Source organism: Gymnogyps californianus, chromosome 4 (assembly GCF_018139145.2).
Source record: "Gymnogyps californianus isolate 813 chromosome 4, ASM1813914v2, whole genome shotgun sequence".
Lineage (NCBI taxonomy): Eukaryota > Metazoa > Chordata > Aves > Accipitriformes > Cathartidae > Gymnogyps > Gymnogyps californianus.
Window position 1 is genome coordinate 27,628,123 of NC_059474.1, and position 23,473 is coordinate 27,651,595.

Genomic DNA, 23,473 nt, shown 5'->3' on the forward strand with positions numbered 1-23,473 from the left:
AACCTCTTCCTCTTTGTCTTTCTCAGCAAACAAAAACTGCATTCATATAAACTCATGTAATTTCTGTTATTGGGTTTATCATGTGTGGGATTGAATTTTTATTTTAATCAATGAATATAATTTCTACCTTTCTTGCTGTCTTCCTTAGTGCTAAAAAGTACACAATGGCTTTTTAATATTTAATTAATGAGATCATTTTACAGGTTTTAGTTTAAAGGTAACCATAGCACAAATGCATCCATTATTAACTGCAGAATGGCAGTGTAGCTTCTTGGGAACCCTCTTTAGTTTAATATGAGAATCCCTGTCAACAGAAAACAGCGCTGATATTGTTGTTAAGTGTGACAAACTGGCAAATGCAATGGGCACCACGCTGGAACAATGCAAACTGCTTATGTCAATGGAAAAAGCGATGTTTAAAAGTGAGATGAAGGCGGACGGCGAGAGGCTGTCAAGGAAGGTTCGATTCCGCGTAGCATCCTCACACAGCGGGAGAGTGCTGAAGGAGGTGTACGCTGACGGGGAGGCTGCCGACTCTCTGGACTCCGAGTACGCCAGTAGCTCAGAAACCGATCAAACCAGCCGGCTGAGCGAAGTGGACGGGCAGCAGAATGGACACATAGGGTCCGAGTGCGACGAAAACGAGAATGAGCAGGACGACTTGCTCATTTTAGTTAGAGCCACTAAGGAGAGGGGATTTGGTACAAAGCGAGTCAACATCCTCAGCAAAAACGGCACAGTCAGGGGAGTCAAGCATAAAGTCAGCGCTGGTCAGGCCCTCTTTGACAATTTGGCAAAAGTATTTCAGGTAGGTGATGCGGTTCTGCTGGCTGTAAGCCCTGTGCCTGTCCTTTTTAACTCCCCATGTTATTTTTCTCTTTATCCAAACCTCTCTCATTTATGATTTCTCAATATTCTGCCTTATTCCCATTGCTATCCACTTACTGTTGTTGCACAGGAGGGGCTCATTGCTCTTTCTGGTATACAACAGCTCCACACTCCAAATTGACTGTGAACTTTTTCTTTCAAAATTTACCTAAAGTTTGCTGGGTAGAAATGTGTATGTTGTGCTTCCTATGTATGGACCAGGAAAGAAACGTAACAGAGGAATTAACTGGGGCTTTATTGGAGATCTGTACAGATCCACTGTACAGGGAAGGGTCATGTTTCCACTCCTATTATATTAGTTCTAATGAGTTTACGATGTTATCTACTGTCCCCTACATGTAAATATGTATACTTGCAATTTCCATTGTGTTTAATCTGCAAAGTAGATCAAATTAGGTGCAGGATGGCAGCAGTGACGGTTTTCCCACATGAAAATTTCAGAGGAATGAAATCTTAGTTGGAGGTCTCTTTTATTAATGTCTGTTTTCCATTTATTTTGTAGAAGGAGCAGAATATCTGTATTTGAAACAGTATATGCCACACTGATGCCTTAGGCAGAGAAACACAGGCCTCAGAAAAATCAATATAGAAGTTCTAAAAAATTTAGCTCATATATATAATTTATCTATATACGCTATTCAAACCTTCAAATCTTTAGTATTCAAATAAAAGAGCAACAAGTATGGAACCAAACTCTTTCTAAAGGTTGTTATAATCCAGAATTATGATAGTAACTTAAATTAACCTATAATTGGCTTCAGGGCATTATTTTAAAAGCATTTATGCAGTTTTAAAGCACAGGGAATTTGATATTAGTAATAACTGTTGTTGTGTATTGAAATGAAATCTTCTAAAGTTCTTTCTTACTTTGAAACTAAGTAATTTCATAATATGTTTAGAAATAGCTATAGTTTAACATTCTTTTGCTTCTCAATATGAATTTATCCTCTATGCTGTACCTAAATTATAACAGTCTTTTTGTCAATACCAATTTTCCTGTGGCAGTTGGATGTTTCAAAGATGAATTAGCTGTTCATTTTTGTTCTTTACATCACATAGCACTCAAGTAGCTTGCTTTCTTTGAAGCCACTCACTGAAGAGTTTGTCCTTGAGTTCCTGACTCTGATAGAGTTTGTAACAAACTCACTTTTTCTAAGTAGACATGCGTTAGGAAGTGTTAACTGGGGCATGTCTGGCTTCTTCTCCAACCTTGATTCCAAATACTGTTCCATGTCGTTTCGCTACATGGAGTACACCATTTCACCTCACTAGCCTCATTTCCTCCTAAAAGCTTTGTTCTGCTGCATCAGTGACACCAAGCTAAGAAATTTGAATCAGCTAAATAAATTGACCCATTTGAAGACATATGTACCTTAACTAGTGTCCCTGTCATCTTGCTGTTTCTATCTCCAGTTTTAGGTTGAAAGTTCTTCAGGAAAGGTTCATTGACTGAAATCAATACGTACTTTGATTGCAATGAAGTTTCTTTTATTCCTAGCAGAGTTACAGCTAGGACCAGCCCTATTTCCATGAGGTGTTTTGCCAGAAGAAAGTAATGCTTGAGAGGAGGCATATCCATCTGACAACTTCAGAAAATGATATGTAACCAAGTCTACCACAGAAGTCCATAATTAAAACCTGTAAAATACCGAATAGTTTGAAAGGTGATAAGGATCTTGTATTGACAATATTTTACAGCAGAAGAAAGTGGAAAAATTAAATTATCAGGTGAAAACAAACTAAACAGTTTTTCATATGGCACATAATTAAATTTAAGAACTCTCTGCTACAGGCATTGTAAAGGCCAAAAGAATAGGCAGGTTTTGAAAGCAGATGAGCAAAATGTACGGGGAACTGAGCAGCTTCTGCTTAGGCAGGTCTAGATGACTGATTTCCAGAAATAACTGTATATTCTTACCTTAAGCATCTACTGGATCAAAGACATAGATTCAATAATACAGAGAACATCATGATTTGAGGTTTCTACACAAACAAGTTCATGTTTCCCCAGAGATAAAGTTTGAAGTCTAGCGAAGAAGAATGATGGTTTGCATATCTTTTATGTCATACTGTGAGCCAATTTTCTATGCCACATGGTGAATGCAGAGGAGAGCAAAGCACAAAGTTTGGCTTTGAGACTGATTCGGAACTGCTTGATCCCAATGTGAAATATGATCGAAATCTGTTCAATTACAAATGAAGTAACGACCTTTAGGATGAGATTAGAAGGCGATTTCTAGTTTTCTGTAAGTATGTTCCAGACAATTAATTGCACAGTAATACCACTTAGAGAACAACAAGAGTTCTTCATTCAAAGGTATGATAAGATAGAAATATGTCTATTAGAAGATAGAACTCAAAATCTCTTGATCTGGGCATTTTTGTAAGTTCCCCTCTTGATTATGTGAAGTCATCTGCAGTTACATGTTTCGCTTCTCTTAGATAAGCAACAGCAGATTTATAACAACAGTTAAGTTGTAAACGAAGTCCCTTATCCCTGAGGAGAGCCCATCTCTGCCCCTTTGATGATTCAGCGGTAGATGACCTCATGATACATTTCTCAGAGTCAGTGTCAAGGCAGGTATTTGTAATCTCAAGAGTATGCACATGAACTCTTGACAGTCCTAAATCCTGAGCACTGATAAATTCTTGAAAGCAAACACTTCTTATTTAGTATTTGATGTATCACTTACTAACTAAAATGTGTATGCAAGAAGCCAAATACTGAGTGTGAGTGTCCTGTGACCCTGAAACTAGGGCTTTTTTGAGATTTTCTGCAGTGTCAGCATTCTGATTCTTCAGACTATATCTACAAACTCCTCTACTATGCTGTCACCCAAGATCCCCAGATGCTCCCTGTGATAGGAGAGATCCTTTAAAACAAATCGCTTTGCTCAGATATTCTAGGGATAAGCAGGGATTCATTAACTGGGCTTTGTTAAGTCGTGCAGTCAAAGCCTTTGATGTTTTCTGTTCAAATACCTGTGCTAAAAGCACTCCTGTGTATTTTAATGTTCCATGGAATATTTGGGTTTTTGAATATTTTTTCCACATCTTCTAACTACAGCCTTTCTACAGAATTGGTTCAGACAGTTCCTTCCCACAACAGACTCATCTGAAAAAAAATAACACCTTCTGGAGTTTTGGGGAATTTTAAGAGAGTGATGTAATACAGGAAGTATTTCTAGATGAAAAGGTGTTTTTGGTTGTTGTTGTTATACGATACAAGCCTGGCCTGAGAATGCATATCTACTGCCAAGTAGACGTGCATCCCCTGCTACATCTTTCCACATCCATGCACTGAGCACTTCTGTCACCAGCACAACCAGTGACTTCCCATTTCCACTGTTCCTTGGGAAGTCCCTCGCATTAGTCTGTCCGATGACTGTCTGTGTCCCCGGATGCGAGCTGCTCCAGTGCTGTGACAGTAAAAGGTCTCCCATCAGGCTGGCCCTGCGTGGCTGGTGAAGCTGCTGCCAGCCCGGTGGGAGCAGCCGTGTGCAGATGGGGCTGGCACGGCTGTGGGGACGGGGTGGGACAGAGCAGGACATGTCTGGGAGTTATCTCAGCTTCATGGCAGGACATTTTGGGGGCAGAAAGGCGGGGAAGAGACCAGCCCTATGGATGCTTCAGGGGAGCACGGTTTCCATGGCAACCCCTCCAGCCTTTCCCTCCCAGGGGCAGATGCCACAAGGAGAGTGTTGACATAGCAACCACATCCTGGGGGGGGTGTGAGAGGGCGTTGCTGTGGCAACACCTCCCCAGCCCCTGCTTGGTGGGGAAGGCAGGAGGCCAGTTGGTGGTCACTGGTGGAGGGCAGGGACGGTCACACATGTCCACCCGGCCTCCACGTGCACCTAACCTGGGACCAGAGGGGTGACCTCCTGCACGGCTGGCAATACAGCGGTCAGACAGTCGGGAACATTTTATTTGTGAGAAACGTGCACTACTGAAAAGCCTGAATAACAGAAAGGATCTGGAGCTCCCAGTCTCCCTGTCCGTGCACCTTCTTGGTACAAGGGAAATTATCTCCTGCTGAAACACTAAAACTGACGGTGTTGGCAGCTCTGGAGCTGGGGACGTGACCTGCTAATTGCATCAGAAGCATAAGCCCCTTCTTTACATATCCAAAGTAATTGTGGTCTTATTTCAGTACATTACTAGAATTTTTCTTTTCTAATACTTAGAATACTGTTAAAATGCGAATGGGTATGAATATTTCCTATATTTTCCCATAGAAAGTAGTAGAGAAATGGTTCTTGTTTCCTTGAAACAAATATAATTCTCTTCACGACCGATTTTTATGACTAGGCCATCCCTATGATGGCTTCCAGGTGACACAGAGCAAAAATCCTTGGGTTGCCTGGTATATTACTAAGTAATGCAATGATCATTTCATGCCAGACTGGGTTTCCATCCCAACGTGCAACGTAATGGAGCTCAGCCAAAGGTTTTACACAGGTCTCCACTCATTTCCACTGTTTCAGCATGGGTCCTTTCCTCCATTTCCATACTTACACACTCCACTGGCCTTCCAGCTTCCTCTGAAAGGTCACCTTCCGCTAAATTAGCTACAGATCTCATTCTCAGGCAGAGCCCGCTGACGTCTATTACGAAAGGGCAGGCCTGGTTAACAAACCAGATTAATGCCTTTGTGAACGTTGCATCAGAGGGGATATGGGTGAAGAGTCAGACATAATGTACTTGGTCTTTACGATATTTTCCAGCACAGTGTCTCAGGTAGAGCTAACATTTAAGGTTACAAAGTGCAAGTCAATATTCAGCCCGATAAAGAATTAGCTTATTAATGTTTAGAGAGAGAGGTGGGAAAGAGTTAAGAATCAGGTGGAAGTTTGTTAAGAGAAGAAGAGCTTCTGGGATGGTTAGGTTCACTTTCATCTTTCTTTACTTGTAGGTGACCTGGAAAAATGAGTATACAGCAGGACGTGCAGAGCTTACAAACCAATAGGGCTAGCCAGTACCATAGAGAAAATAAAATAAAAGACAGCAGCAAAACCAACTGTCTTCCAAAGAAGGCAGATGCTGCAAAGTGCTGTTAAGGGAAGTTTCTGGTGCAATAGAACAAGCAAAGTTTTAGGGTGGGTGGCGCATTGTATACCACTCCAGCCCCTGGAGTATATATCACTACAATCCCCAAAACTCTGAGGAGAAGAAAGAGAGAGGTCTGCACTTTCACTGGAGAAATTATGATGTTGTCCTCCTCACTTCTTTGGCAGATGATCAGTGCTGACACTCCAGCATCATTGGACTCTTTGAACTCAAAGACCTCTGCTAGGACCAGACTAAGATTGTAAAAGGTCTCCTGAACTTTACCTTCATATTCTCATCCATACACACTGCCCCGTGACTCCCAAACAGGCATAGCTTGCAAAAGGAAAAGACATGCTGGATTGTTTGTACCTACTAGTAGCAATGTTAGGGGAACCTGCTGATAACCTAAAGCCATAGCATTTGCTGTAGTAATGCCATTTATATGGATGGAGATAAATGCCAGTGAGCTGTAGGTACTGCCTCTGAGGTATAAAGTTCCAGTGTATGTTCCTAGTGTTAGCAAGTCTGGAAAACTAATTATTGAACAGCATCGCGCTGAAATCCACTGAAGAACAGGAAAAACTGTAATGACACAGAGGATCAGGTGATTATGAAAAGTAGGTTTCTGTTTGTTGCAGAAACGTCAATGTTAGAAGGACAACTGTATCACCACTGGAATGGGCATAGTGTCCCTTCACCACTTCCTTTGTACCTTCCTAAGTGCTTTGATCTGTGGCCACAGTGCATGGGACAGTGACTCAGCTGATTAAGTCACAGTTAAAACAGGTAGTTTCCAGAGCTGGTGGCTGAATAGCCACACTGATTTAAAAAGGAAGATGTTCAGGTCTGTGAGCTTTTAACTGGAGCCTGGAGTTGGTCAGTACTTAGGATATTGGTATTTATTGTTCTCATGTTCTCATATAAATCAGCTGCAAAGCACTGAGCTCAGACAAGTCTATTATTAGACTGTTCATGATATTTTAGGGTTTGCTGCTACCGGACTTGAAATACATATTTGACATAGACTTGAAATAATCAGTAAATAGACTTTATATCTAAACCTCTGTAAGTGATATACAAGCTTTGAGTTAAAAAAGACTTAGCTGTCTCATTTTTTAAAAATGTAGGTAAGGAGTGTCTTGAGTTTTCAATACACTCAGCATTGGGAAGCTTAGCAACAGAACCATGGTTACATTTATCACTTCAAGATTGAATCAATAACTGAAGAAAAAAAAAATTGTTAGACTTTTACGCTGGCAGTCTGATCAGCATGTACTGGACATCTGTCCAGCCTTCCAGAGCGCCACATGGCCTCAAAATTATGCTTGTTCTGATGTGTCTTGATCCTTCTAAAGGATCCATAAATGAGGACACTGTTTCTGAGACACTAAGGTGCACTGTATGGGGCTAAGCAGAGGCAAGCCCTGGGACAATAAACATTTCTGTTCTGTGTTTACATATGTTTCTGCTTCAGAGGATATAATAAGCAGGTACTTGGACTGCTTCTTGAATCACACCTACCTCTGCAGGTGAGTGAGAGTTGTTATGACACTGAATTAATATTTCCCCACTGGCTGGAATATTTTCATCTGTTTAGCATAGGTAATGACTACATAAAATGCAAGACAGCCAAGAACTAACCTTTACGCATTTTGCAGTAGAGGTCAGGCATTAGTGGCATGAGCAGTGCGGTTTTGAATCTGTGCACAACAGCCTTCCCTGAGACAGAGACTGAACTGACACACTTCCTAGCAAGGGTCTGTGAAACACAATGGAGTCTCAAGTATAACCAAACTCTGGTAGATGCAGGATGGAAGCAGCAGTGACAAAAAGATCATTTTGCGCTTCATTAGCACCTTCTCTCTTTTGTTGATGGAAACAACTTCTAACAACTGACTGGTACTGAACAGAGTTGTCTCAGGCTTACCCCAGCTAGGGTCTAAGTGCCTGTGGTCCAAGCAGGTTTTGCAGCCTGTAGGAAAAAGCAGAGCTGCTGCCCTGGGCTGTGAGGGAGAACAAAATTAAATTGTTTCCTCTGTGAAGTCTATGCCATGTGGCTACTTTGTCAGAGTGATTTATTAATAAGCCTCATCCACTGGCCTTATCCTTTGCATGACAAAGGGCATAGCAAAGAAGCTATGGTAATACTGCAGTGAATATGCATATACAGAATATGTAGTACTAGAGTGAATCAAGACTTTAGGTATAGATTCAAAAAACCCATAGGCTTCTGAAGAAGGACTTCGACATCAAGCTCCAAAACTGTGATCCTCCAAACCTCTCTTTGGTGCCACCTTGTCTCAAAAGCAGCAAAAGCCTTTTATTAATGAAAATTTGACTAATGATCTGCCTTGGCCGTGTGCCTCAGCATCTCAGTATTAACAGGACATGACAGTTACCTCCTACTCATGTCCTATGGGAACCACAAAACAGGCGTTCCTCTGCCTGTCTCACCTGCAGGGCTTGATGCAGTAGGTGTTTTCTGAGCATGCCTAGTGGATCAGATCCTACACAAACTGTACATAAGCAGATGCTGCTTTGTTACAAATCGTGTCTGCAGGAGGCAGTGGTGGGAGTTGTTCTTTGAATTAGACAGTCACAAGACAGCATGAATAAATTGCTGGAGCAGGAGTGGAACACAGGCTTGCTGATTCCCAACTTGCCATACCAAATACTACTATGCTTCAACATCATGCTTGACTTCCATTTCTTTCTTTCTCACTCTTAAGCATTACAGTGATGGCATTGCTTCAGCATGGAGGTATCCTAGAAAAGCTTGTAGCCTGTGACTTGCTTGTTAGGGACAAGAGGTAGAGAGGAGACTGAATCCAGGTAGCCAAGACATGAGAGATTGCAAATAACCATGTTCTGCCACCTTGTTTCATCTTCTCTCTTTAAATCTAAAAATACATTTGCTTTCTTTTTGAAAGAAAGAACCAGTGTACTTGTTCTCAGGCAATGAATGTGAATGCCAAATGGAAAAAGATGCCTCCTGGTTGTACTAAGTGGGATTTCTAAATCATATTGGCCTCAGGAAAGTCTCTGAGCTGAAAATAGTCATAAAATGAGAGAGTATTAGGAGGAAATACCACATATGCTAGCCATCCTCTTACTTTTAATTATCTGTCTGGTAGATGACCTGGAACACTAGATGAGCACTGGGGCCGAGCCTATGTACTGCTCTGGGACTCTTAGATAATGTCCCTTTGTGGAACTGCTCAGTAAGGTGCTCAACCTTTGAATTAGCATGGAAAATGCTTCATCTTACTTCAAACTGACTTGAAAAAGAGTAATGTTATGTAAACAGCTTATCAAAAAAGATCTTAGGATGCTAGTGCAGAATTTTTTCCTACTTATTCTAACAGTAGGAAATTTTTTTTTTTTTTCTGAATTGGCCTCTTACAACAGAGATGAAAAAGATGAACTGATTAGTCTTAATCATTAGTTAGTAGCAATAACTCTTCACTTTTTCTAGCTGTGGAGCTCAACTCAGTAACTCAGCAGGACAATTAGGAGAAAATGTCTTTTGAAGTATTCTTAAAACTAGGACTATCAAGAAAAGTTGGGGCTATTCCCTTTCCTTTGACATGGTACCACAGGCTGCCTGCTGGCTCGTTTGCTGTGTCCTCTTGCTGCTGAATGTCTGCATGCCTTTGATACAGCAAACACAAATTTTATGGAACACATAAAGCTGAAATAAATTGCCTACAAATATGGATCGTCCTATATGCTTAATTACTAGCATCATTCTAGGTCATTTACCCCTAATTTTGTGTACAAATAAATTACTCTGCAACCAAATATTTAAGGGTCTTTATTGCACCTGAGTGTCTTAGGTGAGGTATGTTTTAGGTAAATTTACAAACATGGAAGCAAATATTTGGCTACACTAGGCGAATTTGTCACCAGATTGCACAGCTGGGCAGTTGTGCAATTGCAAAAATATGGTAATAAAGAGGACGAAACACAGCTCCTTTATTAAAAAAAAAGTTCAAAAGATAGCTTTATTAAAAAAAAAGTTCAAAAGAGTGGGGAATTATCTTTACCTTAGCGGTATGATTCTCCAGGCATGTACTAATGCTTTTGATTTCATGCCACAGAAGGCATTAGTAAAAATACTTTCTAACAAGTTAATTACATTACAATTCCATTTAGTTTACAGATCTCAGAACTGTTTCAGTTCTGAACTAGGATTTGCAAACACTTACACTAGTAAGCTTACACAAGCTAGACAAATATAAATGTACACATGCCATACAGGTACTGTGTTACAATGACCCAGGAAAACTATTTTAGCAGTTGACCAAAACCACTTTTCAGGAGTCACCTGCTGAATTAATTTAATTGGCACGTAGATGTCATTGAGGACTATTTCCTTCCCTAAGAGAGAAGAAATGAAGTCATGCTTTACTTGCAGATAACGCTTGCTAGACTGCTCTGGTCTGTCAGCAGCCTGCTCTGACATTTGTCTACTAGTGTTGGCAGTTTATTACACACTACACCAACACAAGGTACATGATTGACAGCTTGAAAGAAAGAAATGGTCAAAGAGATATTGCTTTTTTTGTCTCTGTCGTGATTGAACCTCAGCCGGCAACTAAGCACCACGCAGCTGCTCGCTCACTCCCCCCACCCAGTGGGATGGGGGAGAGAATCAGAAAAAAAAAAACCTCGTGGGTTGAGATAAAGACGGTTTAATAGGGCAGAAAGGAAGGAAAAATAATGATAATGATAATGAATAATAATAATAATAAAATGAAAATAATAATACTGAAAGAATTAGAAGATACAAAACAAGTGATGCACAATGCAATTGCTCACCACTTGCCAACTGATGCCCAGTTAGTTCTCAAGCAGTGATCCACCCCTCCCAGCCAACTCCCCCCAGTTTATATACTGCGCATGACATCATATGGTATGGAATATCCCTTTGGCCAGTTTGGGTCAGCTGTCCTGGCTGTGTCCCCTCCCAACTTCTTGTGCCCCTCCAGCCTTCTTGCTGGCTGGCCATGAGAAGCTGAAAAATCCTTGACTTAGTATAAACACTACTTAGCAACAACTAAAACATCAGTGTGTTATCATCAACATTATTTCCCTACTAAATCCAAAGCACTGCACTATACCAGCTATTAGGAAGAAAATTAACTCTATCCTAGCCGAAACCAGGACAGTCTGGAGCTTTAACCTGTGACTGCAATGTTTGGCAGCATCATGAGTTTGTAGCTTAAGTGCAATAAAACATGCTTCAGAAGAATGGAATTTGCAGCCGGAGAGAAAAGGGTATGACTTTCATGCATGAAAACCTTCCTCATTGCTGCAACATCCAGTACTAGGTAGTACAAAGCATGAAACTCAAATCCCACTAAATTTTTCCAAAACTTGTAAGATAAATAGTAATTAGGACAGCATCCTCAGCCTGTTGATTTTGAAAAGGAGCTGGAAAAATACAGCTCCCCATCCAAACAGGCAAGCTTGTGGTTTTGCTTGACACAGTAGTTATGTTGTGGAGAGGCTGCCGCAGCACAACTCTTTACAGCCTTCATCATACAAAGCAACAGAAATGGTCACAGATGAGCAGCTGTTGTCAGTGAGGTAGAGACTCATTTCACACATGGCAAGAAAGAAGACAGAAAAACCATCATTCATTGCTAGTATGAATTGTGGAAAGCATTTTAACAACCTTAGTACAATTTTGCTTTGGAACTATATCTAGAGACACCATCCATCAATAATGTCAGAGGAGTATGTCTTCTATACTGCAGAAATACCACACCCAGACTCGTTCTTTCTCCACTTCTTGCAAAGAAATAGGGAAAAACTTACTGGCCCATATTTGCACACATTTATAACAACATGCAGTGTTATGTTCTGCATTGACAAATCAGTCAATGCTGGTGTAAAGGCAAAGAAATTTTTCTTTGGGATTAACTCCCAGTAGCCTTGTTTGGAATACTACTGGTTGCTAATTATCTAAGAAGTTTTAAAAATATTAAGAATTGACAGCAGTCATACACTATTATTTAAGAAAAATCTATTTCTCCATGCAACTTCTGTAAGACAGAAAGCAGTCAGTTTCTAAACCTGCAACTGAAGTTACAGCTTTTTAAAGAAAATGTGATCTTTTCCTGCCCAGCTGCTCATGTCCTGCTCTTGGTTTACCACATCTAAATGCAAAGGACTCTCCCTCCTAGCCCCACAGGCAACTGTGAAGCATTTCATTGCTGTTCGGGTGGAGAATGTCCTAAGAGACAGACTGATAGACACAGTGAAAAATGAGACCTTTAAGCATTATTGCTGGAGTTCCTTCCACCTATCGCAGGTCTTAATCTGCATCTTGAGAACTTCCCTTTCCAGGTGTTGGCTGATGCTTTCAATCAGATTCCCAAACATGCAGTGGATAAGTCCAGTTGTTCTTCCAAATCCCACCATGATCCAAAAATTTAACCACCTACTCAGTCCCTCCAAGTCCAAACTTAAGCTGTCATGAAGATTTAAAAGAGACAGCAGTTTCTAAATGACTTGTTCAGGAAATAGATTCTGTTCATTTAAATCTGTCTGCAAAATTTTGCCATGGCAGCTATTGTTTTCACATCTGCTGGGTGGTCAGGCCTTCTGTAAACCTATCTGCTTGGTGCATGATGTTCTCATGGATCCTCATGTGAGAGACTGTGGGGTGGAAGGGCACTTTTACAGGCCAATATCTGCAGCTGGATACAGGTGACTAACACTGTCTTTTTTTTCTGCTGCCACTGACTGGGAGCAGCCTTGAACCATGCAGTTCCTTCAACCAGGTAGTTTTATCCTCAGCTGCTCCAGCAGTTCTCTTTTGAAGTCACAGCAGATAAGGGCAAGAGTTGTCAAAAAAGGAGAGATGTCTAATGAACTTTCTAACCTGTCTTTCATGCTGTCTCAATTCTCATTTTGGCAGAAGGTTATGCAACTGGCAGAAATGTAATCAGTATGGAGTTTCAGCATTGTTTGAAGACATGATATGATATTAAACTAAATGTTGTTATTAATTTTTCTTGCTGCAGGGGATTAAATGATATCTATGCAAAGGAGCCACTGAAATGTTGCTCCAAAAGAAAAGCAGATAGGCAATTTAATCATCTCAGCGTCTGCATTTGTAGTCATATTCCTCGACCAGAACACATTTAACTCTATGACATGATATAGATTCTAGCCCTATTATAAGAATATTATTATATGAAAAGTATGATTATGAGAATAACTATTTACTCCAACCACAGATATGATATGTATGGAATAACTAACTTGGCAGCTATTTTGACTAACAGGCTTAGGAGCTGGTAAAAAGTATGCAACCTACTACATTCTGATTTTCAGACATTTTACCTATTTGGTTAAAAAAGCCAAAAAAAAAAGCTTACACCTTAGATTTTTTCAGCAACAAAGTCTATAATTCTGCTCCACAGAGATGTGTTCTATTTTGCTCACACAGAAAAGGTGGATGAGTCATCTGTCCCCTCTTGTACATCAAGGCTAGCAGCCACAGTATAGGCTATTCTAGGGCAGAGCGGGTTTGTGTATGCTGTCTAGGAGTTGTATCCTCTATGTCTGCATAAAAATCTCAAGCTCTGTGCCTTTGGTTTTGGAACCTATTGCATAAGAAAAGGAATGAAGCACTGTATGTGTGCAATGCAGATGGATCTTTAATTTAAAGAAATGGAGATTGAGTGTATAACTAGTAATTAACTACTCATGGTTTGAAGATGAAGGTACCAAAGTTCTAGGTATTATTAAGTAATGAGAGAGCTGAGAGCATAGTTCCAATTAGGTTAAGTAATACAGCAGGGAAACAAGGTCCTTCATCACTCAGTGCTAATACGGAACAAAGTATTGCTGTAACTACAAGAGATTCCTTTTCATCGCTTCTGTATATTGAGTGATAAGGCGCTCTCTCATTCAGGAGTAAGGACTGAATCAGCACTTCATCAGCACTTTGTTGCACTAAGCATAGCTTAACTTTGCTCTTTGCCTCATTGAAAGACCTGTGCAAAGTTCATTACCAGTTGCAGAGTGCTTTGTGACCCTATGCGAGAGAATGCTCTGTGTCCACCTGAAAAATGGTTGGCCTTTTCCGTAACTGTGCAGTACAGATGACAACTTCAACTGTTTACAGAATAGCCTGTTTTTATCTCAGCCCAGATGAGTAACGTTTTCAGGTAGAATTTAAATTGTATTAAGCGGCAGGAAAGAAAAAGCACATCATTTGCCAGATGTTTGGAAATGAAAACTAAGCATACTGGGAGGGTGATGGTTTCCCAGTTTTGTTCAACACTCCTTGGGAGTTTCAGAATCTCAGTGCATCTCATTCCAGCTTCCATTCACAGGAACACAGTAAAAGATAAAAAAACTTTTGACAGAAAGCTTGTTACCTGCCAAACATGAAAAGTCCAGGGTGTATCCCAAATCAAAACCAGACTTCATTTAACTCTTTCCTCTGATTTTATTGCTTAGGAAGGTAAAATGTGAAGAATGGATCGTAATTTTGAATTTTCTCTGCTACTGATTGCAGTTGAGAATGGCACCTTATTTCATTTATGCTATTATCTTCTGTAGTTGTTTTCTGAGCGAGCAGAAGTAGTTCTGTTGTGTAAGACAGACTGACTCTAGGGTGTAATTAATCCATGATGAAAGACTGAAACATCTGCCAATGAAAATGCAGTAAATTTTCAACTGAGCTAAGTCTAACTGATAAGAGCTTTTCTGAATACTGGTTTTTACTTGCTGATTGTCTTTAACACTAGGAAAATCACCAGTTGCAGCACTGGTGCAAATAAGAAAGAAGTCGTGGACTATTGTGCTGTTTCCTATGATATTCTGGTATATTGAAGGTAAGTCTTAGGAAAACAGATCCATTCACCACACAAAGTATAGCCTGGCAAAGAAGGGAGAGCCATGTAATATCATGAGCAGGATCTCACCAGCTAACCGTTTTATTCTCCAGTCAGAAATATGATGAATCCCATTTGTAAGAAGCTCAACAGACTAGAATTCATTTTCATAGACCACTAATGCCTTTTAATTAACCAAACTGTAATTGACATTTGGGAACTGTAAAGGAGATCACTGCATGAGTAACCTGCACCTGGCTGTGTTTAAATGTAAAATGACTGAGTCAGAGATCCATGTCTGTATGTACGGATGATGATGATGATGATGATGATGATGATGTTATTATTAGCATCTATCAGTCTCTCTAGCAGTCTAAGGATACAAAGGGAATATTTTAGAAAGGATGAGTAAGGGATTGGTGAAAGATAGGAGAAAAGAGAAAGAGGGAAGGGATAGCAACCTTCTTTTTCTTTTAAACTTCATCTGCCTGCCAGAGAACAGTAAACAGTGTTTTCCAACGCTGCTGCCAAGTTAAAAAGAAATGGTCCAGAGTAGACATAGTAATTTTCATGACAGCCATTTGCTGCTGATCAACACAAGTCTGTTTCTCTGCAGTATGAAATGTTCTATTGAGTGAAGCAGCAGTGATTACAGACAGATGGGGCCAGCGTGCTCAAACCAAGACTCACTCGGAGCCATGCTGTTTGCTTACTTTTCCACGTGATCTGAGATATCAAACACCTTCATGTTTGTCTGCCCATGCTCAGCAAGTCCTGCTTTGGTTCACTTCTGGCTAAAGCCATCCTTACTTACAGAATATTCTCAAATAGGACACAAGCTGCCCAATGATCCTCCCCGGACAGGCAACTAAAGATTCAAATATCTTGAACAGTGTGATAAATAACAAGCAAAAGAAAAAGCTGTTTATGACAAGAAAATAGGATTTGGGCCCCACAACTAAGGGTGCAGTTTAAGACAAATGTATTGTGGGTTTTTTTTAATAATTCAGGGTGACATCATGGGAAATGGTACTTAAGTAATAGTAGAATTACTACCAAAGTCTGAGTAAGTAGCAGGACAAAACATTCCCTCTCAAGACAATTAAACATATTTGAAAAATCCTACTCATATTATTAAAAAGTAAGCCCCAAAGTAACTTAAAATGTGAACCGACAGTGAGAAAAATAACTACGGAAGAAAAATAACTAGTCATTTATTCAAGTATTTCATACATACAACTAAATATAGGCAAGTCTAGATATATTTTAAAGTTCTTTTTGGGCAAATGACCAAACACTAAGTGCTAGTCAGAACTCTTTCAAGTTGACCTACATGCTCTCTTCTTTTATTTCCAGCCCTTCTTCTTGTTTTGAGTAGAACCAGAAAACAGAAAGACCCAGAAAAATGAATGTAAAAATTGAACAATGTTTTTTAAACTTGAGAAAAAGTTCCATTTTATTGAAGTTTGATTCTCATTTTACTCAGTCTGTTTCTCCCTGTTGCTAGCGATAAAGAGATAGAAGTGAAATAAACAGTGATCAAATGTTGAATAATAATTATTTTTCATACTCCTGCATATAACAGTTATCACCAAGTAGTAACTCATAGCTGTTAAGCAATAGGAAATTAAATGGTGTAATCTAGGACAAATCTTCTTCTAAGAATAGAGACTTATTCTCAGATTTCCAGGGCTTGCACATTTTTTTTAATTGTATAATTAATATTAACATTCTTTTCATGACCCATCTGTGATCCATTGTTTCAGTTCTCTGGTCTTCCACACTATTTACAGAGGTAGCTTTAGGCAGGCAGATGCTATGCAGCTCAAGTCATACATTTTTAATTTACTGATGGCAACATTTCTTTAGGTGGCATGCAGTAGACTTTTTTTTCTCTCTTACATTAATTAGTTTCTGTTTGCAAGGTATGTTGGAGAAGTAACAGTGACCTTCCAATTTGCCTGTTCTCTAACTTCATGTTGTCTGTTAGTACACACAGAAAATGGGTAGGAATGATAAGTAAGTTGTGAATCTATCATTTTTATTTTCACATTTTGTTTGACTTCCCAATTCTCCAGACATTTTAAAATGCCTGTATCTTTCTCATGTCAAAGGCACATTGCATAAACTGTTATGCTGCTGTTCTGTGAGCAGAGCCTTCAGAAAATGGTCTCCAGGTAAACAGCTGCAAACAGCCAAAGTAGAAATTCAGCTCTTTTCCTTTCCTTTCTCACTGATGTAACACAATCATAAACCCTCACTGGGATAACTTAAAAGCTATGTCCCCTTAGTTTTGCATAGATCAGACATGGTACTGGAGCCAAAATGAGTCTAGTATGCAATGAAAGTTCAGGCCAAAATTTAGACCTAAATTAAAAGACCTCCAAATGGTCACACGATTCATGCAACGACATAATGTACATTTTTGTAGACAGCACAGCTGTATTCAGGCCTGTCACAACACAAGCATATCTGCCAGAAATAATATTCTTCTTGCAGAAGTGGGAAGTTTCAGTTTGACCACTGATATGCCACCATGCTTCATAGCTACCATGTTTTCTGTGGACTGGGTTTGAATTTTAGTGCAAATTATTTACACAGTCAAATACCTCATTACTTTAGTAAATACTTTGTATCTGATGATTTTTAAAGGAATTCAACTTACATCAAGCAGTGCAGGAGGTGAGACAGAAAACTATGATAAGTGGATACTGGGAGTAAATGGGTAAAACACAAGAGGTTATGGGGGAAGCAAAGGTCCTCTTTTCCGAGATGATAAAGGTAACTGAAGTGTCTTTGGAGGAACCTCTCTGAGTAAAATTGATTGATAGAATGAAATTATGTAGAATCCTTGTCAAGTTATTCTGTAGAGGTATTTGAAAAGATGAAGCTAACCAAGAGCCAGAAGAACTAGTGGAAACGAAGATCATGGCAAATGAGACTGGCCGGGTTGTAGATACTGAGATAGAGTAATTAGTTTGCAGAAAATCTCAGGTGGTAGTTACGCAAGGTCTGTGGCTGTGAGTATATGGGATAGGCTGGAGAGGAATAAAATAGGAACACTGATATTGTAGAGGGAATTCAGGAGATAAATCAAATACTTGTGGAGAAAAACTGAGTTTGTCCATGGGATGCTGGAGAAAGCTTCCTGCTATCTGGATTCACAGAGACATCTTGGAGGGAAATGGAAGAGTTGTGATTGTCAGTGTTTAGAATGTTGTTTGGGAGCCTGAAAAGCTGGTGTGATGGCTGTGGAGATGCTCTGCAATGATTTTAAGTACACTGTATTTTCAGCATTTGTTAAGGTGATTAGGTAAATGTGTTCACTTGGATTCACAGAATTCCTCAACAAACTTACAAGAGAGGGAATCGATGCTTTGAATTCATCACATTTCAGGCATAAACTGCAAACAATACGAAGCTTTGAAGGTTTTGGCTCAGTCTCTTCCTGGCTTAGCTTGTGGCACTAGTTTGCACCAGAAAGGTAGAGCTCATCTGAAATGGTGGCATTATACGTGCTCCATGGCAATGCATGGTGATGATCTTCATATGAAAGGATAAGATATGTGACACTTTCAATGAGTAAGACATGTCCAGAAACCTGGAAACTGTGTTCACCACAAATGCTCCTAGGTTTGATTTGGGGATGTCTATCTGCTTAGTGGTGTGAGTTCTCTCCGGTGGGCTTCTGTCCCATTTTGGCTGATTCATTATATGCTCAGCCCTACTGAAACGTAATAAGGAGGCACCAGCTACTTCTGAGCTGGCACCATGGAAATCTCGAGCTCCCAGCCATTCTTGCAGCCTGCCTGCAGCACAGGCTTGTAATTTTGACCTTACATATATCTTATGAAAAGATAAGGGCTGCGCTTAAATCAGCCCCTCAATAGCTGCCAGAAATGTCATCTGGCAGTGAAGTACTCTGTCTTGAGAGAATAAAGCAGAAAGCGAGAGGCAGGAGAAGAAAGGCTTCCGCTTGCTGGCAGTGTTGGAGGAAGTACAAATCTTTGCTGGAGGTCTGGGGAGTATTGGGTGTTAACGTCTTGAGAGATGGCTTTGACCTGGAAGAGAGATGAAAAGCAATCAGGCTTGCTGGAGGGGAAGGGAAGCTTAGTCTGCTATCTGGTCAGTTCTCTGAAGTAAAGAGAAAGAAAAAAGGACTAGGGAAACATGAGTTTTCAATTATAGCTTGAATTCAGGTTTGGCAAAGCCAGATGAATGGGAGGACATAGGTTGTTTTCACACTGTACGGCAACAACACCTGTTGGTGACCAATGTTAAGAATAATCCTTTTGTTCATTCTTTTGATTACAACTTAAAAATACCTATATTTTAACCACATCTATGGTGAATTTTCTTCCTAACTTTGTTTTAGCCAGAAGAACAAACTCTGGCCTAATTTTCCACCAGAACTTCAGTCCTGACCACAAGGCAATTTGAAGTTTTGCAGAAATTTTGCAGTTTTTACCATTGAATTTTCCTGAATTTGACTCTTCATCTGTATCTGACTGGCACAGCCTACTTCTTAAGAAATAGTATTAATATTTAATAAGCATTTCTAATTAGCATTTGTTTTATGCAGTCAAAGACCCCAGCAAATCAGAGAGCTTATATCTCCTGTAACACTGTAACACAATTTCGCAGAAGTATAGGTTTCAATTTCCTGATCCAGCGATTACATCAAACAAAGAGAAATTGTTTATATTGCCACTCAGATTGTTCAGCTGAAAGCCATTTCTCAAACATAGCAGATAATCAAACATTAGTGAAACTAGCTTATAACTCTCCTACTAACACTGCACCTGTAGAAAACCATTGTTTCCCTGGTTGGATGCCAGGTTACAGCACACTACAGTCAGTCTTTCAACACAGAGTAGGCACAGAGGGGAAATACGGAATAACCCATTGCCAAAGAAAATTCATTGTTAGGACAGGTGCTGGCTGAAGTTTGCATGATGTGTTCTGTATTGGTTAAGGTAGGTATTAAGCGTGTTCATATTAAATATACTGTAAAACAGCTATGAAAAGTGAAAACTACTTATTAGAAACAACAGCAGCATTTCCCCACTGAAAAACTGAGTTTGTTTTGCTGGAAAGAAAAAGTCTTATAGGTTAGTGTTCACTGTCTCAAAAGAGCCATTTTGCAAATACTGTGTTTATAAGTAAAGTAATCCCAGCACCTTTCCTCTTGTATAGGAAGTCTTGTTACTCTGAAATGAATTGATGAGGGAAGAGGAGGGTAATAGCTGAACAGGCTGTTTGATGAGCAGCATCAGAGCAATTTCTAACTTTCTTTACTCTCCCCTTTCCCGATCAGTTCATTTCAGAGCTGACATTACAGTTATCGAACTAACAGATGAAAGAACAAGACTGGATTGTGCCGTGGCCCTGCCACTGAAGGCTGAGAAGCAATCAAGCTCTCAGTGAAGATGAAGATCAATATCAGAACAAGCAAGTGTACTTCCCATGTGGTTTGAGGCCACTTTGCTCACCCGACAAGCAAACACTGTATTTGGTAAAATACATACACTGAGAAACTCCCATGGAACTTTATCCAGGTGAATCGTCACTGATGTGTGCTCAAGGAATTGTGCTAGGATTTCCAAGAGCTAAGGAAATCACTCGGTGAAATTTACTTCCAGTCAACCTTCTTAGTGACAAATATTTTCCCTTTACATAGTGTATTCTAGGAAATATTGCAGTTTCATTCACTTTATATAGTGAATGCCTTGTGAATGGCAGAGCATTCCTTCCATCACGTTTACTTTTACAGGGCTGAATCTAGGTTATCAATATGAACTGGCTAAAAAACTCCAAATGTATCTGTATCATTAGTCAAACTAATGGATATAAAATAATCATCCTAGAGTAATGCTTTCCATGGCTTACAATGATTAATATACTCAAAGAAACTAAAGCAATGGGACAACACCCAAATCCTGATTTTAAGTGCTACTTAATCCAGGAAATATTTGGCTCCAGAGTCATATTTTGTAGGTGAGATCATAATAAGGCTGAAAGATAGTATATCAGGTTTCAACTGTCTATTTTGGTGTAAGATCCCACAGCACACTTTGCAAATGAAGGGGAAAGTTATCATATGCCTTACTGAAACTTGGTTTAGCTCTTTCCCGACTGCTGCCTTAAAATTGCACTGGGAGTTTCCTGCTGTAAATGGCAGAGAACTGAATGTCTGTCCTAAAAAATAATTGCATATTATTTTTGCATGGTAATTGTGCTGGTTGATGAAAATTTTCTAAAATCAGTTTCTCTGGCTAGTGCTGTTAAGAAAATTGCACTGTCCTGAATTATGTGTCAGATTTTTCTGATATGGACGGAGTCATAAAGATTTTCTTTGTGCTGGTAGAGGAAGTTTCAAAGTTATGGCAGTCCAAAGTTTATGCAGGTCAACTGTAGAAAGATTACCTGTGGGACCATTTGTCTGGCTCTAATATTTTATTGCTATTTGCTTTGTGCTTCCTAACATTGTATTTTTCTTGCTGTCTTTATAAGGCTGATGAGAGGGGAGGAGGATGCTAGCAAATTGAATCACAGAGATCTCTGCAACAATCAAGGGTTTTTAAATACTGAAAAAAAGGAAATAAAGTCAACTAAGTAAGAGATATCCGTGATTTGTTTCTTACTACCATCACTGGATTATCTGAGAAAGATTTTTCAACTGCGTTTTAAGGACAGTGTAACAGCGTGTTGTCAATTAACACTGTAATTATATTTCACTTATAAGCAACGTTTTAGGCAGTTGCATTAATAGATACGTAAATGGTTTTTGATAAGGAGTGTATCATTTGACGTTTTTTCACAACGCACCAGGGTTATGCCTGAGGGCTTTGCATGGAAATTGAAAAAGGGAAACCACATTTTGGTAATTTTGTGATATCTGTTGTTTCCAGGACAATATTTTGGCCGCTATTACTCCTTGCTGTAATAATTTCTTCTGTTATTCTCCTTGAATAGATGCAATTGGCTGCTCCAAAAAAAGGGATATGAGAGATAATACTTTGCTGAGATGCAGTTTGATCCTCTAAATGCTTACATTTTATCAGCTATAAAATCCATTACTGTGCTGACTATGCAGCATAAGATACTTCAGGGATCAAAAATACCCTACCATTCCTTTTAAGTCACTGTATTTCCTTTGAAAAGAAAAAGAAAGATGAGATCTACTAGTTTGATGAGGACTGTAAGGTACAGAAGACAGAAACATTCAACTAGTGTAAACAGCTCGGCTATTACCTGTCTTAACCTACGCCCCATATGTCAGACTACCACAAGCAGTTTCATCGACGTTACAGGACAGTCTAGGTACAACTTGTCTGGGTTCAGGCCTCTTCTGCTGAATACAGGAACAGTTCAAAGACCGGCAAGATGTGAAGGGAGATTGTTGGACACTCCTTTTTCACACAGCTTCTAGTGCCTCCTGTAAACTGCTTGAGGACAAAACTATTTTCAGTAGCTCTTGCTTCTTCCCCTTCAGTCTTTGTGGGCAGTGTCCTTGCGCAACAAAGAAATGCTTCCCCTTTCTTATAAACCTATGTAACATTTCCAAGGGTCTTCTCAGAGACTCTCTCTCTTTTTTCCCTGAGAATAATTTCTTGGAGATGTTGAATTGGTAAATATGAAGGGAGAGAAATAAGGAGCGAGAAAGCAAAAGAGAGAAACAAGCAATATATCACAATGTTGTGTCTTCCTGGGAGAATTGCATATGAGGTTAGAATTACTCATAGGATTATCTTTTGCTTCTGATTTTCAAAGGTTTCATTTATTCCTATCATATGCAGAACAGCATCAATAAACTAATAAGAAAATACTGATAAACTTTCCAACGCTTGATAAATAAAATCCAATTAGGCATGGATAGATATGGATTCTTTCAACTAATTTAAATACCGTAATAAATTTTGCCCTGGCTGATTTCCACAGCATCGCTGTGCCTTGTTGAACAGGAGCTGCTTTTTTCCCCAGAGTCAGCGCCACACCTGTAGCAGGCAGTTTGACTTTGGAAAGTCTACACAAGCAGAGGCATCAGGGTCTAGCAGAGACCGTGAACCCTAGGGAGATAACCTCTTCTCTTATCGGAGCTGGGGTCATCTGAGAGCAGGCTGTAGCCTGGTTGTATGGGTGTGTGCTGGATGAACGGTAGTAAGGACGTTGGGAGGTGAGCTCAGTTGTAGTCTTTGTACCTTTTGAACCTGCTGATAGCTGAAGCATTGCAAAGCACAGGGAGAGGCAGGGTCATGCCCTGTACTCTTTTGCTGCGGTATTGTAAGTATTTTTTCTGCTTTCAAATGAAAACACTTTGACATCCCCTGAACAGCGTTCTGTGCCAGAAGATATGTGGGAAAGCCTGTAGTGGCAGAAAAAAAGATATGAAGTTATATTGTATTATTTGAGGAACAGAAAGGGTAACAACACACATATACATAGTGTCAGAGGATGGAAAGCCCTCCTTTTGGTTTTTTTAGTATTCAGTCAAGTGATTTTAGGATGAAAGGAACAGTATAAACATCACATGCAATATTATTATTACTTTTGTTATTTTCATCTGACATTCCCAAAATTGATATACAGCCTGAAAAGTACAAATGAATTACAGACATATATAAATACACTATACCAATGTCTTAGGTATAATGACATCCTATATCTATTTTATG

At 39.6% G+C, this 23,473-nt stretch overlaps 1 protein-coding gene across 1 annotated transcript in view; it reads left to right on the top strand.

The window, feature by feature from the left end:
* The first annotated feature begins 412 nt into the window (after positions 1 to 412).
* Positions 413 to 23,473, top strand: part of GRXCR1 (glutaredoxin and cysteine rich domain containing 1) — a 41,572-nt gene continuing 18,511 nt past the window's right edge. The window contains exons 1-2 of the mRNA XM_050896520.1: positions 413 to 808; positions 6,461 to 6,463. Coding sequence (XP_050752477.1) covers positions 413 to 808; positions 6,461 to 6,463 — 399 coding nt within the window. The remainder of the gene's footprint in view (positions 809 to 6,460; positions 6,464 to 23,473) is intronic.